Source organism: Rattus norvegicus, chromosome 14 (genome assembly GCF_036323735.1).
Source record: "Rattus norvegicus strain BN/NHsdMcwi chromosome 14, GRCr8, whole genome shotgun sequence".
NCBI lineage: Eukaryota > Metazoa > Chordata > Mammalia > Rodentia > Muridae > Rattus > Rattus norvegicus.
Window position 1 is genome coordinate 76897484 of NC_086032.1, and position 19733 is coordinate 76917216.

At 46.2% G+C, this 19733-nt stretch overlaps 1 protein-coding gene across 3 annotated transcripts in view; it reads right to left on the reverse strand.

Moving 5' to 3' along the window:
• Positions 1-19733, reverse strand: part of Stx18 (syntaxin 18) — a 92676-nt gene that overhangs the window by 13717 nt on the left and 59226 nt on the right. For 2 of the 3 annotated variants that reach the window (XM_063273356.1, XM_063273357.1), the window contains exons 3-7: positions 11939-12054; positions 10344-10421; positions 10113-10179; positions 2765-2854; positions 2526-2638 (exon numbers count right to left, since the gene is read on the reverse strand). In XM_063273356.1, coding sequence (XP_063129426.1) covers positions 2526-2638; positions 2765-2854; positions 10113-10179; positions 10344-10421; positions 11939-12054 — 464 coding nt within the window. 3 annotated transcript variants of the gene reach the window in all.

Genomic DNA, 19733 nt, shown 5'->3' on the forward strand with positions numbered 1-19733 from the left:
ATTCAGGAATGTGGACTCCCTCCCCCACCTTGCTGTCAGATAGTATATGAGGCAGCATCGCCCCTTTCACCGCTCTTCAGCCTCAAGGTTCTAAGTTACCAAGCTCCCATCCCACACACACAAACTGTGACACGAGCACTCATCACTCTGCTCTATGTGTTTGGGTGTGCATGTAGCCGGTAGTCCCCCGTGGCAGGTATCGTTTTTCTGGGTTGTGGCAAGAGATTCCTGTCCAGCCTGCCAGCTTCCATGCCACCTCTCAGCAGTGTCAGAGCTTTTAGGATAGAAGCCACACTGCCGCTTTGGAATGCCTGGTGGATTCCTACCCTGCTGAGGCAAACAGCACCATGCTGCCTTTTCAACACTGGCCCCTCTGAGGTATGAGGCACCTCGAAGCTGTCATGTGTCCCCTGGTCACTGGTGATGCTAGGTCCTTTAGGATGCTTATTTGTGATGCACAGATGTCCTTAAGAAACTGCCATTCACTCTGGTTTAAGGGGGTTTGTGCTTGTATGTGTGTGTGTTTTCTTAATTTTTTAAAATCAACTTTGGTTGGTTTGTTTGTTTGCCTATTTGTTCTCTAAAGACACACAGAGAGGAAGGCTGTGGTGCTGGGGGGGTGAGCAGGAGTTTGGAGGAATGAGAGGAGGGGAGTCATAATCAGAATATACTGTATGAGAATTTTTTTTCAATTAAAAAAGAAACTGCCATTCAGATTCTTTGCCCATTTTCCAGCTGGGTGTGAGTTTAGCTTTCAGTTGAGAAGTCTCTGTGTGTCCATCCATGTGGTGGAAGTGCCTCCTCAGATATGCAGTACCATGTAAGTAGTTCTCCATTCTGTGGGCTGCCGTTGCACTCTCTTTGAGAGTGAGCCCCAGTGACCAGGGCTGACCTCCTGCTCCATGTCTAGGCAGTCAAAGTGATGCTCAGTGAGCATGGGTGTGAGTGTAGGGCCCAAGTGCTGCTGTCCACTTGCGCTGTCTCCTGCACACTGCTCAGAACTGCTCCCAGCTCACCCAGTCAGAAGACAACTTTTTGATCATGTGGACTCTAAGGCAGAGCATAGGAATGCCACCTCTCTCCTCACCCTCACAGGCACCACAGTGAAAGGGCACTGGCATATGGGCCTCACTTGTTTCCCTGTGAGCCCAAAAGGAGAGGCATTTCTACTAATTATGAAGTTCATCTCAAGGCCTGGCACAACAAGCGCTGTAGGGTTGAGGTCAGCAATACAACTGAGTATCTTCTCAGGAGATGCATTGCCTCTGGGCCCACAGTCAGCATTGGCTTTCCCTGCTGTCACCAGCCTGTAAGGATTTACTGAGAAGGTGAAAGGCTGAATATGGATGCTGCATCCAGCTTCAGTAAATGTAGTTATGATGTCCACCATATCCTCCTGGGAGTTGTGCCCATGGGGTTGTGGGGAAGCCCCAGGCAGGCACAGGAGATAAACAGAGCCCCTGCATACCTCACCTCAGCAGCTATGAGCCAGGAATGGGCTGAGACTGTGCAAATAGAACCACCCACATGCAAGGCTGCTGTGCTTCTTCAGTGCTGGACTTCGAGCTGTTATATAACTTCTCTGACTCTTGGCTTCCTCACTTATTAAAATACTCACAAAGATCCAATGTGAGTCAGGCCTGTCACTCAGTCAGGATGTGTGGAACAATGAAAGGCTCCAAAAGTGCTGTTCCCACTGCACAAGGGACCTCTGGTATCCTCCAAGGTGGTGAGCCACGGTGCATGTGGAACACTTATGAAATGCTGGGAGTCATAAGATAGAGATGGGCAAGAGCCAGGCCACATACCAGTGAGTCTTGGACCTAGTATTTATGAGCTTTCACCTTGGAAAATTAGCCCAGGCCCTGAGCCTTTCAGGATCTTCTAAAGAAGAGAGGCTGACCCTCCAGTGCTGGCAGAGCCACAGCCATGGCAGAGAAGACGTTCAGGTGTTACAGCTTCAGTGAGCTGCTAGGCAGTGAGTGGTGCTGCCACATGAAACCTGCTTGCTTGCTACACCGTATGCAGGTTGCAGCACATCCTCACATGCAGAGGTACATGGACTGTACACATAATGAAGCAGTCCATGACATTCTCATCTGATGCAAACTGTGCATTTCTTTGACATGTACGGTCAGGAGTATCACTGTGTCTGTGATGACCAGGAATACAAACCTACACTTGCATCTTATGCCAAGGGCCTACCTGACTGTGGAGACCCCTGAGAAAACATACTCCACCGTGGGGACGTGCAGCTGCCTGCCACCAGTGCAGACGTCCACTGTGGAGGTTTCCACCACTCTTGAGCAGGCAGGTTCAATGATGCCTCCTCAGTTTGCACCCAGCAAGTGCGCAGAGCAGCAGCCCTTCAGAGTCCTCGGACTAAGCAACTCCAAGCTTCCTTTGCTCTGGGTATCTATGCTTACCACCTTGGGGCGGGAACTGCGGCCTTTCCCTGCTTTCATATTCCTGCCAACAAGTTAGAAGAAAGAAGCGCAAAGCAAGACTTTTATCTTGGTTCATACCTGGCAAGTCCTCAGCAGCAGGCTTTTCTTCAGAGTCCTGGGAAGCATTGTGAGAGGATTTCTCAGATGCGGGTTCTTTCCTCTTTGTATGAGGCTCAGGCTCCAGCTTAGATCTAAAGACAAATACTTGGAAGCTATTATTTCACCTCCCACACAGGATCCCTTTCTGACAACAGAGAGGGTCACGTGTGACTCTGGCCCCTCTACTGGGGTCTAGGAGTCAAACGGATATGTCACACCTTAGTGTGAAGGTTCCATGTTGACAGTATATGGCCTTCTGCATTCCAGCCACAGCACAGTGCTTAGTCCCTGCATGCACGGAGGTTGCCCTGGAGAGGGACACCACACCAGGAAGTGGGTATACAGCAATGTAGTAGTTTTACACTAATACAAAAATACTGCCAAAGAGAGAGACACACACACGCACGCACGCACGCACGCACGCACGCACGCTTGTTGAAATCATTATTGAAATCGTTTAACTAGGAGAGTGCGAGTCTTCAACAGCTAGTTGGGCCAGGAAGCTCTGCATGTAGCTCTCTTCTCACCTCTTCTCATACTCTCTGCCCACGGTGTGGTCTCCTTTTCCACTATAGGGTACACATTCATTTCTGCTACTTAGAGATCTTCACAGGTTTTCTTAAATTTTTAAAATTTAAGTTTTATTTATTATTTATCATTAGTATGTGCACATGAGTGTCTGTAGGCCTGCACTGCATGTGCAGGGATCAGAAGACAACTTTTGTATGCACATCTTCTCTTTCCACTTTGCTGAGGCAGGGTCCCTCCCCATTTCTCTGGGAACTTCCAGGGGCTTTCCTCTCCCCTTCCCATCTCATGGCAGGAGTACTGAGACTACACATGTGGGCTATAGCATCTTTCTTTCCTTTCCTTTTAAAACATGGATTCTAAGGATCAAACTCTTAGGCTGATGCAGAAAGTGCCCTTACTTACTAAGCCATCTTATTGCCCAATTTTGTGTGTGTGTGTGTGTGTGTGTGTGTGTGTGTGTGTGTGTGTGTGTGTTGCACGCAGGTACATTTACCCATATGTGCATGTCTAGAGGCCAGAGATTAATGTTAGGAATTTTCCTTTAGAATTCTCTGTTTATTTTTATTGTTGTGAGTTTGTGTTCACTATGTAGCTCTGGATGGCCTGGAACTCACTGGGCAGACCAGTTCTGCCTGCCCCTGCTCCCTGAATACTGGGATTAAAGGTGTATGCCACCATATCTGACTTCCATTTATTATTGAGCTCGCTGTTTCATGGCTGGCCAATGAACCCCAGGAACTACCTGTCTCTGCTTCCAGTGCTGAGATTACAGGTGAGCACCATCATGCCTGGGTCACACATGAGTGTTAGGGAACTGAATGCTGGTTCTTACACTTGCACAGCAAGCACTTTTCCCTCTGTCTAGGCCCCAGCTTATTTAACAAGCATGCCCCTGCTCATCTACATGCACTCATTCCTCCTTAGAGCAGGTCTGTCTGTGTGAGCTGCGTGTGCTGCTTAGCTAGATAAGTGCCTGCATGCACTGCTTCTGAGATCTGAAAAGAAGCTCCGAAAGGGGCCATATACTCACTGAGTGTATGGCTTTAATGAGTGAACCTTTTAGGTAGGGCTAGTTTAAGAAAGGCCCTTGAAGTGGCCATGGGGACCTTGGCCTCCCCTTCTCTTTGTTCTCCAATTGTGTTGCCATGAGGAAAGCAGGCTTCCTTTGCCATGTACTGTATCACCAAGGGCCAAGCAAACTATAAGCTAAAACCTCTGAAACCCAACAGACTTTCCCCTTCTGACTTTTATTTTTTATTTTATTTTAATATGGAGCCAGGGTTTCACTATGTAGTCCTGGCTAGCCTAGAACTTGCTATGGGACTAGGGTAGCCTTGAACTCACAGAGAGCTGAGTGCTAGATTAATGACAGGCACTACCATGATTGTCCTCCTTTTTAGTTGACAGTCGTGGGAATTTTGTTAGAGAGATGGGAGTCTGACTAATGCAGTTCAATAAACACACGATGAATGAATAAATACTTTATAAATATGAGTAAAAGGCTAACAGAAGAGAAAAACTGACTATAAAATAATGTGCTTTAGAGCCAAGCAAAGTGGTGCACGACTATAATCCAAACACTCAGGAAACAGACGCAGGAGGAGTGTAGGGAGGAGTTATATGACAACCTGGTTACAGTGTGCAGCCCTTCTCAAAAGACTCAATCACTCAATCACCAAAATAAAACAACAGTTTTACCAAAACTTATATGAAAATATAAAATTTACAGGCAGGGTGCTGAAAAGATCTGTGATGCGGCCTCCACCTATGGGCCAGGCGGCCTGTGAGTAAAAGGATAAAGTCCATGTGCGCTGACTGGGCCTGGCCTATGCACACCACTTAGTATTTGACGAGCATCTAGGTCGCACTAAGTTCTTATTGAGGGTAAATGTAGACAAATTTATTCAACTCCAGAATCTCTCTAGAAGGTACTAGAATTAAATGACCTTTTTATAAAGAAGGCAGCTGAGGCCACATGGTAGCAAGGCTGCAACAAGACTTCAGGGCCCAGCTCCAGAGTCCATGTCGTGTCAATTCCATGAAGAACATCTCTTTACCCAACATTAACAGAGTGAGTGGATATTTATAGAGAACAGATGCTCATTAATGCCCTCCAGATCCTGACTAAACAAAGCATAAGGAAGGAGACAACTGTCAATAGCAGAAACAACTGTGGGCAGGAAGCAGGGCTCAGGACACAGTGCTCACTGACGTGCCTACAGTCCTGATCCCAGTACTGGAAAACAAACTCAAAGGAACCTTTTTAGAAATAAGACAGGGAGAGACTCTGCCAGAGGATGACAAATACAGAGGTGAATGCTAGCAGCAAACCACTGAGCTGAGAACGGGGTCCCCGTTAGAGAAAGGATTGAAGGAGCTGAAGGGGTTTGCAACCCCATAAGAACAACAACACCAACCAACCAGAGCTCCCAGGGACTAAACCATCCTCCAAAGAGTACACATGGACAGACCCATGGCTCCACCTGCATATGTAGCAGAGGATGGCCTTGTTGGGTATCAATGAGTGGAGAAGCCCTTGGCCTTGCCAAGGCTGGACCCCCAGTGTAGGGGAATGTCAGGGCAGGAAGGTGGGAAGGGTGGGTGGATGGGTGGGAGAGCACCCTCATTGAAGAAGGGGGAGAGGAAATGGAATAAGGGGTTTATGGATAGGAAACCAAGAAAGGGGATAACATTTGAAATGTAAATAAAAAAATCCAAGTTAAAAAAAAAAAGAAACAAGACAGGATTTAGTCTATTTAACATTAAGTGTATTAGTATAATTATAAAATGAAATATTGCTTAACATTTTATATCAAATTAGGCTTGCTAATTGCTAAGCAGATGCTGAATCCATGGACCGCTGATCCTAGCTTAAGAGTTTGGGTTCTGAAGTCATGAGCTGAGTAACCCTCATAAAAAAGACATTCAGAAATGAGGTGTGGATATAACCATGGGTTTGAGTCTAGCCTGCCTCTTACTTGCTGTATGTGACTATGGATATGATTTCACTCTCAGCATCTAGAAAATGGGGAAAACTCTGCCTTTAAGGTACTTATAAGGATGAAATGACATCACCCAGTAGGAAGTGCCTAGGACCCAGCTCCCACCTGATTCTTTACCAATAAACCTGGTTCTTTATCAATAAAGCTACTCTCCTTGTTTTTTACCCCAACCCCCAACCCAGGGCTCATTCTGGCTTCTTCTTAAGAACCTTCAGCTTTTGTGATAGTAGGAACCTGGCTCCTAGCAGCCTTGTGACCACTCAGACTAAAGAACAGCAGTCATATAACTTCTCACTGGGCTACAGCCCGCTTCCCTCCTTTAGCTTTCACTCCACTGTGGCGGTAGAAACCCTTTCAGAGCAGCCACTGTCATCATCACGCATTCTGGCATTCTGTAATCCTTCCCTTGTCTCCTGATGCAGTACAGAAATGTCCCTGGCTCATTTTACTGTCCTTAATCCAGCCTAAGAATAGGCCATTTCTCCAGAAAGCCTGGCCCCTCAAACCTTGAACTGGTACTTAGAAACCAAAACGTGTGGGGTGTGTGTGTGTGTGTGTGTGTGTGTGTGTGTGTGTGAGAGAGAGAGAGAGAGAGAGAGAGAGAGAGAGAGAAAGAGAGAGAGAGAGAGACAGACAGACAGACAGACAGACAGACAGACAGACAGACAGACTGTGGCATCATTGCTCACAGGCCTTCCCAGTAGACAGATCTAGAAAACCTACACTGTGCATGGTCACAAAGATACACACCACATTGACTTCCAGACTGAGCTATGGGAACTGAAAACTATTCTAACCCCTATTAACAAGGTCTAAGCATTGTTGCACCTTCTGTATCAGCTGAGAACCGAGACCCTCAGCTCTAGCACCACTCCTCCATCTCCTAGAGAGGATATTCTCATCTTTGCATGCCTCTCACTGCCTCTCTGATACCCTACCCTGGGCAGCACAGACACTCACCTTTACCCCTCCTCATCTCCTGGTTCAGGAAGGGGGATGGGCTGCACTGAACATTTCATTTAATGCCCATCACCCTGGAGTATGGCAGTGCCAGTTTTCAATGTAAAATAAATAAAGGGCTGCAGAGAAGCAGACAGAGACAAAGTTGAACACTTCTGGAAGGTGATAAAAACAGATTCTAATTATACAGAGAATATCTACTAAAATCCCCAGGGAAATTACAAATGAGCTGGCTCAAGGCAACCTGGCAGGAGGGGGAAGCAATCTTTTTTTAAAAAAAAAATGTCACCACAAAGATCTGTTTATGCCCCTGATTCACTTCAGTGTACTTTTCAAACTAAAGGCCATGCATTGTCTAACTGTGATCAACACAGGTCCCTGGCTTTAAAAAACCTTAGAATTGTGTTTGAAATTGTAGAAGAACAAGCAAGAAAGAGACAGCTTTTCCTTGGCTTTGAAGCAAAAAATAAATAAAGGAAGGAAGGAAGGAAGGAAGGAAGGAAGGAAGGAGGAGGAGGAAGAGGAGGAGGAGGAAGAGAAGAAGAAGAAGAAGAAGAAGAAGAAGAAGAAGAAGAAGAAGAAGAAGAAGAAGAAGAAGAAGAAGAAGAAGAAGAAGAAGAAGAAAAAGAAGAAGAAGAAGAAGAAGAAGAAGAAGAAGAAGAAGAAGAAGAAGAAGAAGAAGACGTAGTAGTAGTAGTAGTAGTAGTAGTAGTAGTAGTAGTAGTAGTAGTAGTAGTAGTAGTAGTAGTAGTGAAAGCACACTTTGCAAACAGAAAAGTCATTCCAGAAGGACTGCTCTCTGTTTTTTATGCACCAACAAGGAGGGCAAAGTCACTCTACATAAAGCCCAGCGCCCTAGTCCAAAGTGGCATTTGAGTAACAGAGACCTGAATCACAGGGAAGGTAGAGTCAGCTCACTCTACCTCAAGCAACTCCACACCCACCTGACAGGTATTTACTGGGCATCTACCACTTACTAGGGAAGTTCCTTTTTAAGTAAGTGTTCCTCCAAGTGTGGTACACAGTTAGTGCCAGATTCCTCACTGCCTATTGCTGGTCTGCTGCAGGGCTGAGTATAAAACAAGGAGCAAGGATGCACAAACTCCAACAGTGCCTTTGTCTCACTGGACATAGTATACAGTAGCTTGGTGTCATCTGACTATTGTGGCAGGCCACCTGGAGCACAGCCGTGACTACGCTGTGCATAGGAGATGACACATCAGTCCCTGGTGGACTGCGAAAACTACAGAGATGTGGCCCTTCACCTTAGGGGGTTGTTTTAAGCTAGGTCAACACGGTGAAAGGGCAGATGGGGAACATTTTAGGCTCATAATACAACATAATCCCATTTACACTCTCAAGACATTACAGTGGGCAATCTCAACAGGCATGGTTTCCTTCACCATACAAACGGGACAGTAACAACCAGGCTACAGAACACGAGCAGCCAGACTCTTCAAACCAACCTCTTAATGGCAGCCACCGGGAACCCAAACAGAACAGTAGAGAGAAACAACCATTGATCCCTCATGACAATGGTGAACACTCTGCCCATGGCTTCCTCAAAGGACAGGGATAGCACCATGGGCTGAAACACGATGGTGGTTGTGTGTGTGTGTGTGTGTGTGTGTGTGTGTCTGACTGTTAACAACACAATGGGAACCGACTAAGAAGGAAGGCACAACACTCCTGGCAGCAGTAGGAACACTTCATAGGACAGGTGACATTTGAGTTGGGCTAGAATGAGTACAATTTTGTTCACAAGAAGGACAGGACAGGCTGTAAAAAAGGTTCCATGGGAAGAGAATTCAACAAGAATTAGGCGCAAGAAAAGCAAAGCTCCTTCAGAACAAAGTCACACATGGACCTGCCAGAGCAGATGAGCTGGGGACTGATTTAGAAACAAAAGCTCTGATGTAACCACTGCAGCTTTAAATCTGCTATATTTGACCTTTGTGAGACCTGGGCAAAAGGGGGCATGAATTACATAATCAACGTCATGTATGTTTTTAGCAGACATCTGTGTCTATGAGGGAAGAACTAGAAAGAGTCAGAGTGGTGACAAATGCCTGCAGTTCCCACAATAGCCACATCGGGAGGCTGAGGGCCTGCCTGAGAAGTAGAGACGTCTCCAAAGCCCAAGAGTACAGGGCTATTCCCCCGGGTCTTCTGCTTAGGGTAATGCTGCACCTTCTTCATCTGACTGACATCAGTGTGGGCTGCAGAGGAAACTTCTGCTTAAAAGCAAGACTAAGGCTGAATGTGCTGAGGCCTCTTTCTGTCCCTACCTGCAACAGTATGGCAGACATACCTCTCCTCCCTGGGGGCTATGAGAGCAACAGACTGGTCACCTTACAATACAGATGACAGACAGACATCACCAGAGTCAGGCCTGCTCCCTTGGGTGCTGTCTGGGTAAACTGGCAGCCACCATGCCAAAATGGGTGTTGGAGTAGAGGGAGGGATGGGTTCAGTATACATGGCATCCTGAATATATTCTGTCATATTGTCACACAGGAGAGCTCTGGTCACTGTGAAAACTCTTTTTTGGAAAAACTTTCAAAGATGGAGATATGAAGGCAGAGACCAAGGTCAAACAGCTCCAAGTGTCCCACCTCATAGGGCAATTAAGGAACAGGGTGGGAAGCTAGGTAGGTGCCACACGCCTGTAAGCCCTGCACTCTGAATGCCGAAGCACAAAAGCTATGGGTTCAATGCCAGTTTAAAGTCAGTATGGACTACAGAGCTGGACGATCTCCTTACTCCTCCCAATGAAAAAGAAAGAGAGGTTGTTAAGTTCTCAGTACCAGTTTGGCTGCCATGAGACTGAGGGGTTTGATAACCAGCTGAACCTCGGAATCATCAGAAAATGGAAGAATCCACCTCACGGCTGCTGGGGCTAACCGAGTTAACCAGCACCACCCGGTACACAGTGTGTCCTCAGCCCCTGTGGCAGCATTTGGTGAAGAGCTCACAGAGCAGCCCCTGTACAGAGCTGGAGTTTTAGGAGCTCTGGTTACCATTCCTGTGGGCCCTGTTTTACCTGAGGAAAAGCAAAGGCGGCGATACTCACAGTCTTTTCTTATCCACCACGCGTTTCACTCGGATGGCTCTCTGTTCAGAGTAAAGCTTACACACTCCTGGTGAAGCAGAAAGAAACCAGAACAGAGACTATTTCAATGGCTTCTCAGGCAAAGGTGTCATTAAAACTAATGAGACACTGTGGTCTTCAGCTAGCAAAGCCCCATCTAAATTGCATCTCTTATGAAATACCACATTTGACCTTTAGAAGAAAATGAAATACTTTTTAAGTAATCTTCAACGAAATCCAAAACTGCAGTCCTGTGTTCCTTCACTTGCTGGGAATGAATCTCCTTGTGGGCTGTAAGAGAAAAGGACAGCACTTAGGTCTGTGCTCAAGGACCCTAGAGAACAGTCAGCGTCCCCAGAACGCTTCATTGAAAGCATGTTCAAAAGCGTAGCTATAAAACAGCCTCGTGTCAAGTGAGACTACATTTTTAAGAGTAAGATTTATTAGGGTTCACCAGGTGAGAGATTAAACCCATAGAAACTGCAGTCAAATAATTTATAGCTTATTACAGCACCGGGGGAGTGGAGCTGATCCAGCGCCTTCCGGAATGCTGACCTGGCTGTATTAACAGCATCCAGTGCTCAGGCTCACCTTCAAGTGACATGCTTAAATCACACATGCAAGAAACCCAGACACGCTCCGCCTGAGCTGTCTTTCAGCTCACTGTGGCTGCTTCTCCCCTTAGACACTGAGTGGCAGTATCCATACTATACTGCCCTCTAAGAACCTTTCGCAGTGACGAGCCACAAGGAAGAGCTACCACACAGAAGAAGCCTGAGGCAATTCCTATAGTAAGATCCTGCTATTGGTGCAGGGCCTAGGTGACCAGTAGGAAGGCATGATGACAGGACTTCCCAGAACGACCTCAGATGAGCCAACTGAGGTTCAGAGGCAGTGAGTAGCCTAAAGTCACACAAATGCCTAACTAACGTCCTTAAGAGTATGGGGCACAGGTTATGCTTTTACCAGAGGACTACATAACTTGGGACTCACATAGTGATCTAGGAGCTCTGCAATGCTGGACACAGAATTTTCTATGTTGCATATTTTTCTGGCAAGCTTTCACTAGACTTCCCCAGTGGCTGCTCAGGGTTCCTCAGAAGCTTCTCCACCAGAAGTCTCTATCATGGAAACAACAGCACCTGGCAACTCTAACCTCCGTAGTATTAATGTGCATGCTTAAGAATAAAGAAGACATAAGACTAGGAAGCCATCTAGCTCTGCAACAGGGATGAAAATCAATGAAGGGGAGATAATGCGAAGCTCCTGGTGTCAGGCAGGGTTCTAAGCACACTGTTAGAATTTAAGTGAACCGTAAGAGATATGCCTAAAAGTTGAGCCCAGGGAAATGAAATGATTTGCCTAAGGCCACAGAGCTATCGTGTGGCAGAGCTCTAGTACATAGCTTTTAAGACATGGCTACCGAGCCTTCTCTCGACCTTGATATCTTGTATGGGAGTTGATTTCAACAGGACAAGTAGATCTTAGGGAATATGGTTCCACCCTTAGCCACTCAGAACACAGCCGTGCATGCATGTCTCCACAGATGTACAAATGCTTGCACACATACGATCTGGTTCCTCTGACCTTGGCCTTTAGTAGGTTATGGATTGTATTTAGAGAGGTCCTCTCAGAGTGACAGACTTTTTAGGGCTTTGATCACCCTAGCTCAGATGGCTGACCAGGAAGGATTATAAAATCGTAATGTCATTCAGAAAGGAAGAAGGAGTGGTAAGTGGCTGCACAGTGAGCTGCTGAACTGGTTGGGACATCCATGGGATCTGCTGGCATCTTTCAGAGCACTTCACCTTCTGTTCTGAGTTGCTGAATTGCGTCTTTACAGGTCCGCATGAATATCTGAGCATCCTGGTCTATCTGGTCTCGCTCTGTGTCTGTCATCCTCCCATATTCAGACATGGTGTGGCTAAAAAAGAGGAAGAAAGTATGAGGGTGGCATCAGTGAGAACACAATGCAATCTTGGTAGAGTGTCAAGAAGAAAGGTTTTTCTGACCAAGTGACCCTGAAGCTAAGACTTGGAGCAGAGTGTCCAGACCAACGGGTATGAGAATGGGGGTGGGAGAGGGTAGCATAATCAGTAACAGTGACCCTCTCCGCCTAGTTCAATACTCTGCACTTTACAGACGAACTTCAGACTCACATGCTGCAGCATGAAAGGTCACTTATATAATACAGAGACTCAAACCACCCCATTTCACTCACCTGTTCATCTAGCCATGAGGACAGAGGACAGACAGAGTCCTGGCCATTCCATTTCCACCTGTGACACAGGTCACAGGGTTTCCACTGTTATGGTAAGGGCTCTGATTTCATTCCGGAAACAGTGGCTTCCATGGCACTCAGTCAACACCACTTTTCATGCAGTGCTGGTCAGGAGGTTATTGGGCCTGCACTGCAAAGCTGCCCTGTTTCTCTGCTTTGGGACAGAGCTGGGACCACCTCTGACTCTCCCCTTGGCTGTGCTGCTATCTGCTTCTGACCCTGCTTTGCTTTTTTCCGCTGCATTTATTGTTTCTCCAAATGACAAAAAAAAGGTCTGTTTTTCTCCTCTGATACTATGTGGAAGGACCGTGTGCCTGTGTCTGCTTCCCCAGTAAAAACAGGGAGCACAGAGTGCCTGACTAATCTTGAGTATATGCTGGGCCTGTGCTCAGTGCATATGCATATCTGATTCCTTTATATAGGTAAAGGCATCCACAAGTCATGCGTTCCCTCTCAGGATAAGTACTAGGCCAGGGTTCAAAACTGAGCAAGGCTTGTTTCTGATCTCCACAAAAGGCACCCAACTGTAGGAGAGATCAGCAAAAAAAAGCAGAAGAGGACAGTAGGGCTCACCGTGGAGCATGGTCAGATGGTGTAGGATGAGGTGCTGGGTAGGACAGGCAGAATATAAGGCAATGTCCTGACAGGATGGAGACAAAGAACAGATACAATCCCCCACCCTGTGGGTGATGGTTTGAGTGAACATATAGATAGCATCTACTCCATACCTGGACACATGTGAGTGAAGTAAGGAAAGGAAAAGTTAGGCTGGTCCTATGTCAACCAGGCACCCAAGGTAGGGCAGCACATGATGTGCCTCACACATGGCTGCACCATGCACCATTCCTTTTAAGGTAGTGTTACAGTGAGCACTTACTTAAAACTCAAACACAGACACTCCGCCCTCCACTCCCCGTGCTGGCTTCACCAGCAGGATAACCCCTGGAGGATTATAAACAGAGCCATTTGTACTCTGCATGGTTTCTCCATAGCAGACTGCCTCACTACTGAAGAATCCTAACCTTGGGTGTTCCAATCACAGTGGAGCAACCACTGCCATTGTCCAAGAGAATTAGGCTCGGTACAGACAGTGTCTTTGAGGGGTTGAAGTGACAGATGTGAGAGATTTTGAAGGGTAATACAGACTGTTTGGGTATGGAAGCAACGGAAACGTCTAGGATGCGGGTCGGGTGTATAAACAGACATCTCACCCAGGATACAGGCCCAGGCTTGAGGGAAGGAGACAATGGTACTGAGCCAAAGCTGCCGGCCAAAGTTAGGGCCTTACATGTGGGGAGTGCTTACAAGAGGGTTCCCCCACTCTGCTGCTTCACTGTGTTTTAAGAGCATGGGATACACAGTGTGCATCTGAAACAGAGCAGGCTAAAGTTATCAAGGCCACAACTGAAGTTACAATAACAAAACCATTACTATTCTGAAAAGATTAAACATCTTGTAAATAATTACAAACTATTCTCATGGGATCTGCATATCTAAACTTCAAGTTTTCTTTCCTTTACTATGTAAAAAAAAAAAAAGCCTGTGTTGTGGATGTCACTACATCTAAATAGTAGATTCAGTTAGAGGCGACTAAGTGAGGTACAAGTTTGAACTGGTCAATTAACTTCAGGAGAAAGGTGGAGAAAGTGAAAAAGACAAGTTTATTTACTGGCTCAGAAACTTAAAGGAGTATATTTTTCCTTCTGACTTGGTTGCCAGGTACATCAAGAAATAGCTAGTTCAGGGTCAAAACATCACTGACCTTGTCTTGACTATAGTTTTATATAGAAGCAGTCACAAGCTGAGGGTGAAGAAGTGACAAAAAAAAAAAAAAAACCATAGCAAATGCTTTACTGTGTCACATGCTGAAGGACATGGAAAGTTAAATACTATAACCTTGTTTTTGCTAGGAATGTTAGATTCACAGCAACTTTAGAGCATATACTGGGCATATAATGTGTATGGGGAGTACACATTATGAAATTAAATTGTTAATGCCTAGGCTACACACAGGAGTTGAATATAGATCCAGCTTTCAATAAACTATCAAGCAGGAGACAATGGCAGGCCTGTGCATAAAGATGTGTTGTATCACACAGCACAGGCCAATGGCTAGCAAGACTTTACACATACTGACACTGACCACTGTTCTAATCCAGGAGGCTATGTACATTTACCTACGTAACTCTCAAAGCTTCCAGGTAGGTGCTATTTTATCCCCATTTTACAAGTGAAGCAACTGCAGCACAGAGAGGCTATCTGACTTGCCAAGATTGCACAGTCAGTTACTAACAGAGATGGAGTCTGACCAAGGCAGCCTACTCTGGAGTTTCAAACTTCATCAATCCCTAGAATACTTCTTTGTTTTTTGGAACCAGGTCTCATGTACGTCAACCTTGCCTCAATCTCACTAGGGAGCTGAAGACGGCCTTGGAATTCTGAACCTCCTGGTTCCACCTCCCACGTGCTGGGGTTACAGGTGTGTGCCACCATGGTCAGTGAGGCAGGAGAGTTCAGATCAGTGTGTGTGTGTGTGTGTGTGTGTGTGTGTGTGTGTGTGTGTGTGTAGTGGATGGGGGTGGAGGAATCTACAAACTCTTGAGAGGCAGGCACGGCTGAAGGAAGCAAGAGTAACAGTGGAAGCAGGTAACAGTGGAAGGAGAAGAGCTGCAATGCAGGACAGTTGGAATGCTGACCTTAGTGACTGCCCGAGCTGTCAGGGACTCTGTAGCCAATGGAAAGGCTGGGGTGATAAAGAGGAGATGAGGTGACATGTCACACGTACAGTGGTGGGAGGTCAGGCCTGGGGCTACTGACCTTGAGCTGAGAATCTGCCTTACTCATCTCCACATTCAGTTTATTTGTTCCCACCTCTCCCCCAGTTAATGCTGGGACTGAACCAGGGTCTCATGTATGATAAGCAAGTGTTTACCACAGAACTAGCTGTATGCCCAGCTTCTCTTGTCTCTCGGTTTCCCAGCACTTATTAAGGGTAGGAGCATGATAAAATTTTGTAGAACTTGAATTTCAGAAAGGAGCTGCTGGGTGTGACAACCACCCCCTGGGACCCAGGACTGAGAAGATAGGAGGACTGAGAGCTCAAGGCTAGCCTGGGCTACAATAGAAAGGCTCCCATTTTAATGAGGCAGACATAAGGAGGGAAACGAATGGCAAGGTTTAGGTGATAGCAGGAGGTTTGAAAAGGAAGAACCAGGGATGTAGAACTGCCTGGAACAGAACAGCTATTTTAGGCAAAACTTAAACAGACCCTGAGATCTGAGTCTGTGTGCTCAAGAAGAAGCAGAACACAAGAGGAACCCAGGAAGCACTGGGAACTGAGGGCAAGTACCCTCAGCAGAGAAGAAGCAAAGCTCTGAAGACAGGATCTCCAGCACCATCACAGTGCTCTGAAGGATGGACCAGGGCAAAGGCTCTGTGCAGCTAAGATCCTGAAGAACACGAGGAGCTTTAAAGAATGGTGGGAGGTCTCTGAAGTACCACAAGTCAGTGAAAGGAGAAAGTCACTGAACTCGGACAGACACAGCTAATGATCCACTAGGCAGCCCCACTCCTGTTTAGATCTGAAGCCGAGCCTCACCTCTTCAGACAGGCTCTCCAGCAGCTTTCTCCAGACTGTGCAGCAGTGAGTCCATTCCTTCCTGCTGCTCAGACCCAAACCCTGACAGCATCCTAGCTCCCTTTGCCCCTCTGAGTTTACAGAGCCATCTACACATCCTGTGGGCTTTACCTTCAGAACACTGCCCAGACTCTATCCAGCACCATGTCCCACCCAGTCTGCAGCTGAAGTTGGTTCTAAGTCTGCTGCTTCTGCCCACCCTCTCGTCTGCTCTGGCATGCCAGCCATGTGGATGCTCTCAAAGATTTGGATCCTGTCAGGTCCTCTGAACAAACCTTCCAAAGGCTTCTAAGAGCAAGGACTGTTAGGAGAAACAAGGCTCTGGGCTCATTTCACCTACACCAGCCCTTTGGCTTGGGCTCATCAGCCTTCTGCTCCTTCACTTTCCATTCGTGCTGCATATGGGCCATACAAGTCCTGGTTCTCCTTCTGGAATGTTCTTCCCCAGGTGTCTGAATAAGTGACTCCTTACTTTCAGGTGATGAGAGGTTACTTTCAGGTGATGAGAGGGCAAGTTGTTACATGTCCCTAATCTGCAGTCTGAATGGCTTTTCTGGGAACAGTGAAGTGAAATGTTTCTGTTCAAATGTTTCTGTTCCCAAATCAGACAGAGAAAGGTGCTGGCTTCTGAAAGAATATGACGTTACCAGGTTACCTATACCACACTGGTTCAAAACACACTGGATTACTATCCTCTGGCTCCATATTCCCAGTTAAGGAGCCCAGCTCAGTGAGAGTGAATTCTAAAGGCTAATCTGAGAATACTGATTACTCAGGGAGGAGGGGAGTCCACAGATACATTATATAGACCTACTTGACCTTGGACACTGGAAACTGACAGTGTTGTCAGTCTTTTAGTAACAACAGAAACCAACCAAGTTATTTTCCCAAGTGGCATTGTTTTGTTGCCAGGGTATTATGGAAAAGGTACAGAGTAGAGAAATTATTCTAATTAAGGTCATTCTAAGATCCAGCCAGAGGCTGCCTAGGCTGCATGCTGTTCTGCTCTAGTAAAATGCCATTATTAAAAAAATTAAATGGGTCAATAAAGTCTGAGCTCTACATTCTGGAAAAAATTATAGCTTCCTAATTATGTCAACCTAACAAAGCCTCATGGTCCGAAGGCAGTATTTCAACCCATACTCTTTCAATTCTGTGATTACACTGCTTATAAAATGTTCCTAGAAGCAGGCCAAGGCCAGCACGTTGCACTGGGAGGGGACTGTAAAGCTGAAAGGCTGGCAACAGTTTACAACCTTAGAGAAGGAGAACTCGGTGGGAGCGGATGAGGGATTCTTGCCCGTCTTCATGGGCAACACAGTATGGGGACACCTATTCCCCTGTCCTGGCACTTCTGTGTGTACTGGCTTTCCCCTCCTCCTCCATCCAAAGAGAGGAGCAGGAATTTCCCTCATGAGTGGGACTCCAGCCAAAGGAACTGCACATGTACCGAGCTCCAATTCCCAGCTCACCCTCATGCCTAGACTGGCTGCCCAGACAGCTGAGGTTCCTTTACTCCACTCTCTCTCAGCAAAGGGACCTGGTCAGGCTAGCTGGGAGCCAGAGACTATGGCTGATCAGTGGCGCTCACCTGACTGAGTCTAGCTTAGAACCATACTATCATAACCAGCTCACCTACAGTCTTAAGCCCTGCCCATTGGCCTAGTTTACCCCAACCCAGGCTTTGTTTGATGGTCAGGGCATCACTGGACGTGGAGTTAACTTAATCATCACTCACCAAGGGAATTCACACAGACCTCATTCAATCCTCACAGACCATGGCTCACATTACATCAGAAAGAAAAGCAGCATAGAAAAGTGAGTTGTACATACTGAATGGTACTCAGTCAAAGTGGACAGAAGTGTGTCTGGTCCCAAAGCCCCTTGCTATTTCAAAGCCAGCAGACAAGGATAGGTTGAACTAGGGTTTAAGGGCTAGCAGAGAAGACCGAATTTCTATAAAATGCTGGGCCAGTTAAGAGTAGAGAAGCCTCAGAGACACTGTCATATGTGCTGCTCAAAGGGGTCAAGTGATGTGCTTGCCGAACAGCTGGCAAGCTGAAGCCCCAGTCCCCAAGGTCACCCTGGTCACCAGCCCTAGCATTCACTACCACTGTGGCTGGGAAGAGATAAGCTAGGAGCTGTGGTGGGCTGAACTGAGTTTCCAGTTAGTTGTGCAGTTCTGGGAACCCTGGAAACTTGCTATGTCTCTTCCTCTGTCACAATCAACTTCAAACTCCATTATAATGGTACCATTCTCCCAACAGACTGAAATTGGAATTTCACATCACTTCAAATGTAGCAAACGCTATCTTCTTTTATCTAATCTCCAACCATTTAAACACTTAAAACTGACCTTAGCTAACAGCCAGTATAGAAACAGGCAGTGGGCAGGACCCAACCTAGCATAAGTAAGACACTGAAGTTTGGAGATAAGATGGCTTCTGCAGACTCTCAACAGTTGCTAGGGGTGGCCTGAGCCAGACTACCTTCCATAGCACTCATCATCTACCTGGTCTGATTGTTCTCCAAGGCCACGGGAGTATTAACAAGGAGCCTTTACACTTTAATGCGAATGAAACCTCAGGATTTTATTATCTTTCTAACAAAATTGGCTTGAGACTAGACCTCTCTGCCCTTTCTCTTCTTATCTTTTACTCATTCAAAATCTTGCTTAACAGCCAACATTTTCTCATGTTTGCAGTTACATTCAACATAGTCAAGCCTTAGCACAATGTTCTTTATAGTCTTAGCTTTTCCTGGAAAGTCGGCTTAATCTGAGCATATAAGAATCCTTGTTCTTCATGTACTGTGAGGCTTTATGGGGGGAACCTGTCTTCAGTTCTTTTTCTGTTGCTGTGACAGAAGCAACATAAGAATTTAGGTCTCAGTTCAAGGTTCCATTATGAAAGGGAAGGGAAGAGAACAAAAGCCAGAAGCAGATGATCATGGTACATCCAATCAGGAAGCAGAGAGCAATGAAAGCTGGCACTCAGCTCTTCTATTTCAAACAGTTCCCAATCCTGGCCCATGGAAGGGGTCCTGCCTACAACTGAGGTCGATTTTTCCACATCAGTTAACCTAATCCAGATAGTTCCCCACGAGTACCCAGAGGCTTATCTCCTAGGTGATCCAGGATCCCATCAGAGGACAGCAATAATCACAGGGCTCATGCACATCTAAGAAGCCTGGAAGGCCTCGGGAATGACCATGCCTGTATGAAAGGTCTATAAAATCTCAACTGCAGACTCAATTGTGAGTGACCTGTAGAATTAGTACCTGATACAGAGGCACACCTTCAGAAATAAAATTTACACTGCCATCTAGTGTTCACCAGCCAGTTAGCAGCAGACTTTAAAACAGTACTTTGCATCAGGATGATGTCTCAGGATATTTCGAAACACCAAAACATTTAAAAGCATAAAATTGCTTGTTAAATTTGAGAGACGTGTTAGGAACTGCTTATATTCACCTGGGATGTGTTTCTTTGTTGAGGAATGTATATAAACTATTGTCATTTTGCATAGAGGACTTTTTTTTGAGTAGAGGACTGAAGTACAGACACTTGTTTCACATAGACAGACAACCACTTGAGAAAGAGGCTTGTGATAATGTCATGGCCAGATTCTGATGATTTAGTGAGTTCCACAGTGAACCATACTGCAGCCAGGGCAGGTCCAAACGC